The 13,631-nt window shown below is 39.5% G+C and overlaps 1 protein-coding gene across 1 annotated transcript in view; it reads left to right on the forward strand.

The window, feature by feature from the left end:
- SATL1 (spermidine/spermine N1-acetyl transferase like 1) overlaps positions 1-13,631 on the forward strand; it is a 30,034-nt gene that overhangs the window by 1,754 nt on the left and 14,649 nt on the right. The window contains exon 2 of the mRNA XM_043459788.1: positions 11,626-12,197. Within this exon, the coding sequence (XP_043315723.1) occupies positions 11,626-12,197 (572 nt within the window). The remainder of the gene's footprint in view (positions 1-11,625; positions 12,198-13,631) is intronic.

Genomic DNA, 13,631 nt, shown 5'->3' on the forward strand with positions numbered 1-13,631 from the left:
CTTCCATTAAATTATTGGTAGACATACTTCCACACGGCATCCAATAGGAAAAATTTTAAAACTGAATGAGTGAGTGAGTGAAGTTGCTCAGTCGTGTCTGACTCTTTGCGGCCCCACGGACTATAGCCTACCAGGCTCCTCCATCCATGGGATTTTCCAAGTAAGAATACTGGAGTGGATTGCCATTTCCTTCTCCAGGAGATCTTCCTGACCCAGGGATTGAACTTGGGTCTCCCGAATTGTAGGCAGACGCTTTACCATCTGAGCCACCAGGGAAGTTTAAAATTGAATACTGATATCTTAAAGAGAACCTTTACTGGTTGTCTTGTGCCCTAGAACGTAGTATACCAGAGTTGGGCCAGGTACTGCTCCTCAAGCCAAGAAGTCTTCCTTTCATTTAACCTCTATTTTCCTAGATTCTAAAATGTCCAGCCTCTTTCTCAAGATTTCTCCCTGGGGGAAAAAAAATCCAATTTATTGTTTTTATATGCAAAACAATCTAATTTTTAGTCCTCCCACCCAGACTAGGCTTTGGACCCATACTATCTTTTACAAAACTTCCCTGGTGGCTCAGTTGGTAAAGCGTCTGCCTACAATGAGGGATACCCGAGTTCAATCATAGGGTTAGGAAGATCTCCTGGAGAAGGAAATGGCAATCCACTCCAGTATTCTTACTTGGAAAATCCCATGGATGGAGGAGCCTGGTAGGTTACAGTCCATGGGGTCGCAAAGAGTTGGACATGACTGAGCGACTTCACTCACTCACTCACTCACTCAATGTTGGGGAACTTTTCTAAACAAAAAAAAATCCATGCATCCCTGATTTATACCCTCAGCTAAGCAAATGGACAGCGTAAGTAAAGTCATGATTTCCTTTAATTGGAAATTTGCTGATAATATATGGAAAAGAATAAAATGAAAATTCTTGGATGTGCTCATTTTTAATCAGAGCAAAATCTAGAGCAAATTTTTCATCTGTTACAGATATTTTCCAAATGTTTTACAATGAGCATGTGTTTTTTAATAAAATAAAATATAGCAAATATTATAAAAATATAATTCTGTTCATTGATGAATGTCTCCAAAGCATTTTAAATTTTTATTTCAGAAAATAACTGCTATATGTTAGCTCTGTTCTCCTTGCCTTAAACCCTTCCTCATCCTATGCCCTCAACTCCTGCCTTTTCCTTTTCTTTCTTTTTGTTTGTTTGCATTTTACAGGGGTAAAAATAAAAAGCCTGTAACTTCAAAGGGACAGGAAAAAGGTTGGCTGTGAAGTATAGGGAGATTTCAACAAATTTATCTGCTTGCTATAGATGAAAATTATACAAATGACTTTCTCAATTGTGAATAGACATTTAGAAGAAACAAAGTTGGGGTCAGAATTCAGAACACCAGATATTACTTAGCATCTTCAGTAAGGAGGATTTTATGTATTGTAGTCATTAGTTTAAGTGCATAAATATATCCATTTTTTAGACCTATAGGAAGTGGCTTATATATTATATTAAATTAAAAACATTTTGGTAGAGTAGAATATAAATGTACATTTTGATTCTTAGAATTTGGCAGGTTTGGGCTTACAAAATTAACAAATTAAGCTAGATCTGTGATAAAAGATCTGTATGTTAAGAATAAAGTTACATTTTAGAAATTTTCTGATAATATCTGGAAATGATAAAAACCTGAAATTTAAATAATATGTATATATTTATTAAATATAAACAAGATTACAACGTTTATCATTTAGACTTTGCCCCTAAACTTGACAGCTCCACCTTTTGGCAAAGACTGATTATTGACACTTCTGTCTAAATAGAATAAAAAAAAAAAACTATTTTTTCCCTGATAATATGTCAGGTACAGTGTGGTGATAATTTGTATGACTGATAAAGACAGTCTCATTTTGTTTCTAAGATGGAACAAGCTGTGTTAATAAGTAACTGCATTTTTTGATTGGGTCATTTATTTTTCTGGAATTGAGCTGCAGGAGTTGCTTGTATATTTTTGAGATTAATCCTTTGTCTGTTTCTTCATTTGCTATTATTTTCTCCCAATCTGAGGGCTGTCTTTTCACCTTACTCTATAGTTCCTTTGTAGTGCAAAGCTTTTAAGTTTCATTTAGGTGAGAGGGAGGTGGGAGGGGGATCGGGATGGGGAATACGTGTAAATCTATGGCTGATTCATATCAATGTATGACAAAACCCACTGAAATGTTGTGAAGTAATTAGCCTCCAACTAATAAAAAAAATTAAAAAAAAAATAAGTAACTGCAAGCAAGAATATGCATTTTTGATACAACCCCTTAAAATCACCATTATATAAAGTTTAAAAAAAATTAAAAACTAACACCTAAATCAGCTTCAAGTTATGATAACGTTCATGAGTCAAAATATAAAATAAACTTGTTAACAGTTCTAGATCATACACTGTAATTTCTAATGGTACCTCTTTAAGGCATCAGCCAGAAACCTACCACGTCTCCTAAAGATGGTAACGATAACCCTATATGCAAAACAGAAAAAGAGACACAGAAATACAGAACAGACTTTTGAACTCTGTGGGAGAAGGTGAGGGTGGGATGTTTCAAAAGAACAGCATGTATACTATCTATGGTGAAACAGATCACCAGCCCAGGTGGGATGCATGAGACAAGTGCTCGGGCCTGGTGCACTGGGAAGACCCAGAGGAGTCGGGTGGAGAGGGAGGTGGGAGGGGGGATCGGGATGGGGAATAAGTGTAAATCTATGGCTGATTCATATCAATGTATGACAAAACCCACTGAAATGTTGTGAAGTAATTAGCCTCCAACTAATAAAAAAATTAAAAAAAAAAAAAAGTCATTCATCCCTACCATAAACTATGAAAGTGGTTGGATTTTTGTTAAGCAAACAACAAAATTCTTTCACCTCTTTTCAGGCATTTCAGTTCAGCTCAGTTAAGTTCAGTACAGTTGCTTAGTCATGTCTGACTCTTTGCGACCCTATGGACTGCAGCATGCCAGGCCTCCCTGTCTATCATCAACTCCCGGAGTTTACTCAAACTCATGTCCATTGAGTCAGCGCTGCCATCCAACCATCTCATCCTCTGCTGTCCCCTTCTCCTCCTGCCTTCAATCATTTGCAGCATCAGGGTCTTTTCAAATGAGTCAGTTCTTCGTATCAGGAGGCCAAAGTATTGGAGTTTCAGCTTCAACATCAGTCCTCCCAATGAATATTAAGGACTGATTTCCTTTAGGACGGACTGGTTGTATCTCCTTACTGTACAAGCGACTCTCAAGAGTCTTCTCAAACATCACAGTTCAAAAGCATCAGTTCTTCAGCTCTCTACTTTCTTTATAGTCCAACTCTCACATCCATACATGACTACTGGAAAAACCATTGCCTTGACAAGATGGAACTTTGTTGGCAAAGTAATGTCTCTGCTTTTTAATAAGCTATCTAGGTTGGTCATAAATTTTATTCCAAGGAGCAAGTGTCTTTTAATTTTATGGCTGCAGTCTCTATCTGCAGTGATTTTGGAGCCCCCCAAAATAAAGTCTGCCACTGTTTCCATTGTTTCCCCATCTATCTGCCATGAAGTGATGGGACCAGATGCCATAATCTTCATTTTTTGAAAGTTGAGTTTTAAGCCAACTTTTTCACTCTCCTCTTTCACTTTCATCAAGAGGCTCTTTAGTTTTTCTTGACATTCTACCATAAGGGTGGTGTCATCTGCATATATGAGGTTATTGATATTTTTCCTGGCAATCTTGATTCCAGCTTGTGCTTCATCCAGCCCAGCATTTCAAATGATGTACTCTGAATATAAGTTAAATAAGCAGCATGACAATATTCAGCCTTGACGTACTCCTTTCCCGATTTGGAACCAGTCTGTTGTTCCATGTCCAGTTCTATCTGTTGCTTCTTGACCTGCATACAGATTTCTCAGGAAGCAGGTCACGTGGTCTTGTATTCCAAATTCTTGAAGAATTTTCCACAGTTTGTTGTGATCCACACAGTCAGAGGCTTTGGCACAGTCAATGAAGCTGTAGATGTTTTTCTGGAGCTCTCTTGCTTTTTCTATGATGCAACAGATTGGCAACTTGATCTCTGGTTCCTCTTCCTTTTCTAAACCCAGCTTGAACATCTGGAAGTTCATGGTTCATGTAATGTTGAAGCTTAGCTTGGAGAATTTTGAGCTTTACTTTGCTAGTATGTGAGATGAGTTCAATTGTGTAGTAGTTGAGCATTCTTTGGCGTTGCCTTTCTTTGGGATTGGAATAAAAACTGATGTTTCCCTGTCCTATAACCACTGCTGAGTTTTCCAAATTTGCTGGCATATTAAATGAAGCACTTTCACAGCATCATCTTTTAGGATCTGAAATAGCTCAACTGGAATTCCATCACTTCCACTAGCTTTGTTCGTAGTGATGCTTCCTAAGGCCCACTTGACTTCACATTCCAGGATGTCTGGCTCTAGGTGAGTGATCACACCATCATGATTGTCTGGGTCATGAAGATCTTTTTTGTATAGTTCTTCTGTGTATTCTTGCTACTTCTTCTTAATATCTTCTGCTTCTATTAGGTCCATACCATTTCTGTCCTTTATTGTGCCCACCTTTGCATGAAATATTACCTTGGTATCTCTAATTTTCTTGAAGAGATCTCTAGTCTTTCCCATTCTGTTGTTTTCCTCTATTTCTTTGCATTGATCATTGAGGAAAGTTTTCTTATCTCTCCTTGCTATTCTTTGGAACTCTGCATTCAAATGGGTATATCTTCCCTTTTCTCCTTTGCCTTTAGCTTCTCTTCTTTTCATAGCTATGTGTAAGGCCTGCTCAGACAACCATTTTGTCTTTTTTTCATTTCTTTTTTCTTGGGGATGGTCTTGATCCCTGCCTCCTGCACAATGTCATGAATCTCCATCCATAGTTCTTCAGGCAATCTATCTATCAGATTTAATCCCTTGAATCTATTTGTCACTTCCACTGTAGAGTCATAAGGGATTTGGTTTAGGTCATACTTGGATGGTCTAGTGGTTTTCCATACTTTCATCTATTTAAGTTTGAATTTGGCAATAAGGAGTTCGTGATCTGAGCCACAGTCAGCTCCCGGTCTTGTTTTTGCTGACTGTAAAGAGCTTCTTCATCTTTGGCTGCAAAGAATATAATCAATCTGATTTCAGTTTTGACCATCTGGTGATGTTCAGGTGTAGAGTCTTCTCTTGTGTTGCTGGAGGAGGGTGTTTGCTATCACCAGTGTGTTCTCTTGGCAAAACTGTGATAGCCTTTGCCCTGCTTCATTCTGTACTCCAAGGCCATATATGCCCGTTACTTCAGGTGTTTCTTGACTTCTTACTTTTGCATTCCAGTCTCCTACAATGAAAAGGAGCTTTTTTTTGGGTGTTAGTTCTAGAAGGTCTTGTAGGTCTTCATAGGAACATTCAACTTCAGCTTCTGCAGCATTACTGGTCGGGGAATATACTTGGATTACTATGGTATTGAATGGTTTACCTTGGAAATGAACAGAGATCATTCTGTCATTTTGAGATTGCATCCAAGTAGTGCATTTTGCACTATTTTGTTGACTATGATGGCTCTTCCATTTCTTCTAAGGGATTCTTGCCCACAGTAGTAGATACAATGGTCATCTGAGTTAAATTCACCCATTCCAGTCCATTTTAGCTCGCTGATTCCTAGAATGTGGACGTTCACTCTTGCTATCTCCTGTTTGACCTTGATTCATGGACCTAACTTTCCAGGTTATTATGCAATATTGCTCTTACAGCATTGGACTTTACTTCCATCACCAGTCACATCCACAGCTGGGTATTCTGTCATTTCAGAAAAGTCATAATGAGAACTGGGTATTCTTTATCTTGTCTGCACTTTCAGTTGTGTGACTTAAATTACTTAACATCTCTGAATCTCAGTTCCTTTACCTGAAAAATGAATATAATAATATTATCTACCTCAGCGGGTAAGGTAATCCTCACAATAAGTGGGGATTAAATGAGTAAATTGTCCCCTGGAACCATGACTAACACCACAGAAATCATTCATAAAATTTTAGCTTTCATTATTACAGGTTGATCAAGATCAGGAATGTATCTGTATCTAATTTGTGTTTGGTTTGGCATAGTTCTGTGACATTACTGTATTTATCTGTCATGCCAAGAAGGTGGGCTCTCTAAGTTCCACTAATAGCTAGTATGAGCCAAATTTTGATTTTACTCTTTAGTTCTATTCAAACCTAGTATCTACAGAGTGGACCTTGAACTTTGTCCCCATTTTGGCGTGTATTAGATTTGGGAAAATTAATCTTTCTAAGTTTCAGTTTCTTTATTGATAAAATGAAGAACAAGAGTATATATCTCTTATGGTTGCTTTGATGATTTTTTTTAAGGTTTGAATGTTTTTATTTTTTTAATTTTAAATTAATTAATTTACATAAATTGGAGGCTAATTATATTACAAAACTGTAGTGGTTTTTGTCATACCATTCATTGATATGAATCAGCGTGGGTCTACATGTAATCCCCATCCCGAACCCCCTCCCACCTCCCTCCCCATCCCATCCCTCAAGGTCATTCCAGTGCACCAGCCCTGAACACCATGCACCGAAGCTGGACTGGTGATCAGTTTTACATATGATAATATACATGTCTCAATTCTGTTCTCTCAAATCATCCCACCCTTGCCTTCTCCCACAGAGTCTAAAAGTCTATTCTATACATCTGTGTCTCTTTTGCTGTCTCACATATAGGGTCATAATTACCATCTTTCTAAATTCCATATATGTGTGTTAATATACTGTATTGGTGTTTTTCTTTCTGACATACTTCACTCTGTATAATAGGCTCCAGTTTCATCCACTTCATTAGAACTGATTCAAATGCATTCTTTTTAATAGCTGAATAATATTCCATTGTGTATATGTACCTCAGTTTTCTTATCCATTCATCTGCTGATGGATATCCACATCCTGGCTATTGTAAACAGTGTTGTGATGAACACTGGGGTGCATGTGTCTCTTTCAATTCTGATTTCCTTGGTGTGTATGCCCAGCAGTGGGATTGCTGGGTCGTATGGCAGTTCTAGTTCCAGATTTTTAAGGAATCTCCACACGTTTCTCCATAGTGGCTGTACTAGTTTGCATTCCCACCAACACTGTAAGAGAGTTCCCTTTTCTCCACACCCTCTCCATCATTTATTATTTGTAGACTTTTTGATAGCAGCCATTCTGACTGGCATGAGATGGTACCTCTTTGTGGCTTTGATTTGCATTTCTCTGGTAATGAGTGATGTTGAGCATCTTTTCATGTGTTTGTTAGCCATCTGCATGTCTTCTTTGGAGAAATGTCTGTTTAGTGTTTTGGCTCATTTTTTGATTGGGTCATTTATTTCCATTACTCTGGGAGGTGGGTCATAGAAGTTCCTGCTGTGATTTATGTCAGAGTGTTTTGCTATGTTTTCCTCTAGGAGTTCTATAGTTTCTGGTCTTACATTTAGATCTTTAATCCATTTTGAGTTTATTTTTGTGTATGGTGTTAGAAAGTGTTCTAGTTTCATTCTTTTACAAGTGGTTGACCAGTTTTCCCAGCACCACTTGTTAAAGAGATTGTTTTTTCTCCATTGCATATTCGTGCCTCCTGTGTCAAAGATAAGGTGTCCATAGGTGCATGGATTTATCTCTGGGCTTTCTCTTTTGTTCCATTGATCTATATTTCTGTCTTTGTTCCAGGACCATACTGTCTTGATAACTGTAGCTTTGTGGTATAGTCTTAAGTCCGGCAGGTTGATTCGTCCCTTTCCATTCTTCTATCTCAAGATTGCTTTGGCTATTTGAGGTTTTTTGTATTTCTATGCAAATTGTGAAATTATTTGTTCTAGTTCTCGGAAAAATATCATTGGTAGCTTGATAGGGTTTGCATTGAATCTATAGATTGCTTTGGGTAGTATACTCATTTTCACTATATTGATTCTTCAGATCCATAAACATGGCATATTTCTCCATCTATTTGTGTCATCTTTGATTACTTTCATCAGCCTCAAAAGTTCTCCATCCGTACAGCACTGATGATAAAACATCTAGGTTAATGGTGAAAAGATTCTCCACAGGGAGGGACACCCAGAGAGGTTCACAGAGTTACATGGAGAAGAGAAGAGGGATGAGGGAGATAGAGACAACTAGGTGGAGAAGAGGGGGAGTCAAAAGGGGAGAGAGCAATCTAGTGAGTAATCAATTCCCTATATGCTCTCCACATACTGAAACACTCAGAGAGGTTCACGGATTTACATAGAGAAGAGAAGAGGGAGGAAGGAGATAGAGGTGACCAGGAGGAGAAGAAGAGGAGTCAAAAGGAGAGAGACAGATCTAGCTATAATCAGTTCCCTAAGTACTCCCCATAGCCCAGAACACCCAAAGAGATTCACAGAGTTAGGTAAAGAAAAGCAGGGGGAGGGAGGAGAAAGAGGTGACCTGGAGGAGAAAAAGGAGAGTCAAAAGGGGAGAGAGCAATCAAGCCAGTAATCACACTCCTAAGTAAAAATGGGTACTGAAGATTGGATTCTTAAAGGTACAAAATTGATAACAAAGACCTAAAAGCAAAGATGAAAAATATAGAGGTTAGACTCTCAAAAATACAATATTAAAAAAACAAAAAAAATCACAAAAATTATAAATATAAATTATATATATATATATGAAATTTGCTTTAAAAATAGGGTCTTGTTTTGGCATCGTAATCATAGGTTATAAAAATAACAATCAAAGGAGTAATAAAGAACTTAAAAATAAAAAAAAAAACTTTTCAAATTAAAAAATGATAATAATAAAATATATCTAGGAATTTCTCTGGAGCTGTTGAGGGCAGTTTAGGGTCAGTTCAGTTTCAGATTGTTCCTTGTTCCATCTTATAATTCTTCTCAAGATTTATAGGCCCCTTCCAATGCTGAGTCAATATTAACTAGAAGGTTTTAATCTGTTGCACCTGTCACTTCCAGAGCAGTTCCCTCTTCTTTGTTTATTTTGGCTTCCTGTGTTTGCAAGTCTCTTCAGTGTCTAATTTCCGCCCTGACACAAGGAGTGGAAGGTGGTACTTATTTATGCTCACTTGTTCAGCTGTGTTGTGGGTAGGGAGGGACACTGCAAACAAATATCACTGGTGTGTGTGTGTGGAGTGCTCACAATGTCTGAGCCACACTGGGTTTGCCCCAGCTCATGGTGTGTGTGCTTTTCTGGTCTACACAGCTCAGGCTCCAGGTTGCTCTGCAGGGCAACTGTCTAAAGTGGGCCTGGGTTGCATGTACTTCTCAGGTCTAAGCTGCTAAGGTTCCAGTTCTCAGGTACTCCACAAAGGCACAAACTCGGCTGGGTCTGCATTATGTGCCCTTCCCAGTTCCGAGCAGCTCAGGCAACCAGGTGCTTGATGAGTACACTCTCCCAGGTGGGCAGTGCATCTTATCACCTTCCTGGTTCCAGCCCCTCAGTTTACTGGGTGCACTGTGAGTGCCCCATCTCAGGTGTGCTCTGTGTCTCCTTTGGGGACCTGATCTCTGACTGTGACCCTCCTGGTGGATGTCAACCATCCAGGATCCCAGGAAGACTTGGTTAGCAACTGGGAGCCTGCTCATGGTTTGGTGGAGAATGCATCTCTGGGGCCGAGATTGCCCCTCGCCTTCCAGCTCTGGCTGCCACCTTCCTGCCTCTCTGCCTCCGGCAGGGGGATGGGCCTGTCTGCAGCTGGCTAGCTCTCCTCTGTATTTGCTCAGTCCTTTGTTTTTTGAGCAGGTCCAGCAGTTCCTTAGGTTAGAGTTTTTCACAGGAAAGTTCTCTCTCTTTCTTCTTCTCTCTCTGGCTATCCCACAGTTTGGGTTGTTATCTCCTGTTAGCTCCTTCAGATTGTCCTCAGGGCTTTCAGGCCCGGTCCTTCCCTAAGCATGCAGCCCGTGCCTCCCTGTTCAGTCCCCGCTTCCTGTTGGTGGATGTGAGCGTCTGAGCTACTTCTCTGCTGGGAGTTGCAGTTAGGCGAGTAATCTGTGGGTTTGTTATTTTTTTCTCCTTCCCATTATGTTGCCCTCTGAAATTCCAAAACGTCCCACAGGCCCGCCAGTAAGAGGGTTTCCTGGTGTGTGGAAACTTCTCCTTCACGACCCCCCACCCCATGGGATGGGTCTCTGTCCCTAACTCTTTCGTCTCTCTTTGTATCTTTTATATTTTGTCCTACCTCCTTTCAAAGAGAATGGGCTGTCTTTCTGGGTGCCTGGTGTCCTCTGCCAGCATTCAGAAAGTGTTTTGTGGAATTTCCTCAGTGTTCAAATGATCTTTTGATGAATTTGTGGGGGAGAAGGTGATCTTCCTGTCCTATTCCCCTGCCATCTTAGGACTGACCCCTGCTTTGATGATTAAATGAAGTAATGCATACATAAAGACCTATCAGCAAACTGTGAGACTTCACAGCTTCAACCAACATTTTCTGGTATGTTTTTAAAAAAATACAAGACACTCCATCTACAACAATATTAGTACCAGCACATAATATATGTTATTAAGGAAGTGATCCAACAGATAAAAAGATAAGAGAAGTAATTCTATGAGAGGAGATGGGGTGAAAGGACAACATACCTGATCTCACAGATATGGGGGGTGGAGATAAGTATAATGTGTATAATGGATAGGATAATATCATGGTAAAAATCCTGGAACTGGAATCAGATAGACCTGGGTCTGAATTCAGGCTCTTTGCCAACTGTTCAGATCTTGGTTAGCTTACCAAATCTTTCGAATCAATTTCCTTAGAATTGGGGATAATAGGGTTGCTGTGGGATTGAATGTGAAAATGTTAAAAAAAAAAAATGTTCCCACTGAACCTAGGTCAGAAAATAACTCAAAATGTAGTAGCCACAGATATTCTTAATGATTTGTAAAGAAATATTTTCCTCATTAGGGACTTGAACACCTCTCTAGGAGAACCCTTTTAAACATTCTACTGTCTATGGTGTGGGGAAAAGATAATAAGTAAAAGTCAGAACAAAAATAGGAAGTGAATTATTTCAGGGCTGGAGCATGGGGAAAGCAGAAAGGTTTAGGGCAAATATCTTTAAATTGATTGGTTAAAACAGTGGGCACTGAGTATGAATGTCTAGCATATGCTCTGAGATTCCTTCTAGGTTTTTGTTTCAGCCTTGTCGCTCTTGGGAGGAGGAAATAAAGTGGTCAAGCAGGCCCTGCCTCACCCCTCCCTCACCACTTGGGGGAGCATGTACACATGTAAATAAGGGCATTGTGACTTCATCGCTGTGAGGCAGTGACAGTGCAAGGTGGTGCGGCAGTAATAGTCTCCCAGGGTCATTTTCTTCTGCCCCTCACTTCTGGCCCATTGGCAGGGAAAGGCCAGATGACAACCTGAAACCCAGATAAGCATACAACTGTGATAGCTGGTGGGGTCAACTCCAGCAAATCAGAGACATCAATAATCTTTTTTAGATAGCACTCCTTTATTTTCCCATTCTCATCTTGATAGAGGGGTATCTTGAAGAACGAATCAAGTTGAGATAAAACAGAAACATCCTACAGCCTTCCACAACAGCACTGTAGTTAAGGGCTCCTATTACATCAAGGCACTTAGTCATTGGCCAATCAGTCCTCTGCCAACCCACAATCCATCAACTAGTCATAAGCCAACTAGCCCTCAGCCAACCAGACATGAATCAACTGGGTATGAATCAATCAAGCCTACCAGACATGAACCAGCCAGGCACGAGCTTACTTGGTATGAAGCAACTGGACATGAACCAACCAAGCACAAGCTTACCTGACACCAACCAACTGGGTCAACTAGGCATGAGGCAACCAGGCCTGTACCAAATAAGCATGAGGCAATCTGGCACAAGGCAAGCAGTCCTGAGCCAATCAGGCATGAAGCAAACAGGCATGAGCCAATCAAACACAAGCCAATCAGGCACAAGTCAGCCAGGCCTGAGTCAACTGCAACCAGGCCCGAGCCAATCAATCATGAGTCAACTAGGCCCGAGCCAATCAGGCACAAGCCAAACATGCATGAGCCAATCAGGCAGGAGCCAACTAGGAATGAGCCAGCCAAGTCTGAGGCAACCAGGCAGGAGCCAACCAAGCATGAGGCAACCAAGTGTGACTTCTTTTCGAGTAAGACCTGCGGAGGCTCGAGACTGCCCGGAAATCCTGCATCTAATTAAAGTAAGCTGCTTTCTCTTCATTCCATGGAGCTTCATGGCATTAGTTTAAGGCTGAGGGTACAGAAGGCATATTCTGTCTGAATCCTAGCTCTGTCAATTATGACTCATGTATATAAATTTCTGGAAGTTACTTAAGCTCTATAAACTTCTGTTTCCACATCTAAAATCAAGATCACAATACTATCTATTCACAAGATTGTTGTAATGATTCAGAATATAAAATGATTACATATTAATTGCTTGACTTATAGTGGGGGGCTTAAAAAAATCAAGGGGAAACCAACATGGATATTTCAGGGACCTAATGTGTTGTTCCTCCTGGGGAAATTTTAACTTTAAAAAAGGATCTTCAATAAAAGGAATGCTTAACTCACATGAATGACCTGTCAGTGATAGAATTTCTAGCTAATAATAGCTAAGATTTTAGGATCGGGCATCTTTGTTTGAAGACCACACCTACTTGTGGAATCTCATGATTAACTGTCCAGAAACAATATTTGTCCACAGCAGTTTTTCTGTATAATTTCAGACTGTTGTTTGACTACTGAAGCCCATCCACAGATATCCTCCCAGGAGTCCAAGGAGCAGGGTTAAAAATTTCTCATTTGAAAATTCCTTTTAATGGTTTTCCTGGAAATCATCCCAGTGCAGTAAAAGGGACAAACAATTAGCCATAGCTACTGTGCTGGAGCTCTGTGGCACTCAAGGCAATCATTTATGTGATACACAACCTAAACAATTCCATATAAAAGCCCATATAAAAGCAGTTGGTTAGATTTTTTTAAAGGAGTAAATATATGGCTGGAACAAGTCACCCTTATAAAATATTTTTGTAATGGAACTGTTTCCATCTAATATATGATTTAAATTAGGCCAAGTTTCTGTTCCCTTGGATCAGAGAATGTGTTTTCATGGGCAAAATAAAATACTGGAAGTTTTCAAGTGAAATCTGTCTGTCAAAATGATGCTAGGCCTGGTTACAGATCTGTAAGAACTGGATTATCTATCTTTCCATGTCTTCTATTTCATTCTATCCACCAAAATTCCCACATCATTTCTCTAACTGGCATTAATCCACATGACTAGGTCATCAATCAAAATACTATGCCCAACATGGTAATTATTCTCGAACCATATTTTTCCAGGTAGAAAATAATTTTAAAGAGTTTTTTTTAGCTTAGTATCTAACATTCAGTTGGCAGTTAATAAATTTATTATTGAACAACAATGAATCTTTCTATCCAGAAAACTTACCTTCCTTATCTTTACAAACAGGGCCCATTGTTATCACCAAGGGAAAAACATCACTAGATTCTCTGACTTTAGTGAACCTGTATCTGTGAAGTTCCTAACCACATTTACTTTTGAATTTGCCTCTTGTGCTTGAATAAACACTATATGTTTCTTGGAAATAATTTTAATGAATATTCACTGT

Source organism: Cervus canadensis, chromosome X (assembly GCF_019320065.1).
Source record: "Cervus canadensis isolate Bull #8, Minnesota chromosome X, ASM1932006v1, whole genome shotgun sequence".
In the NCBI taxonomy this organism is placed as follows: Eukaryota; Metazoa; Chordata; class Mammalia; order Artiodactyla; family Cervidae; genus Cervus; species Cervus canadensis.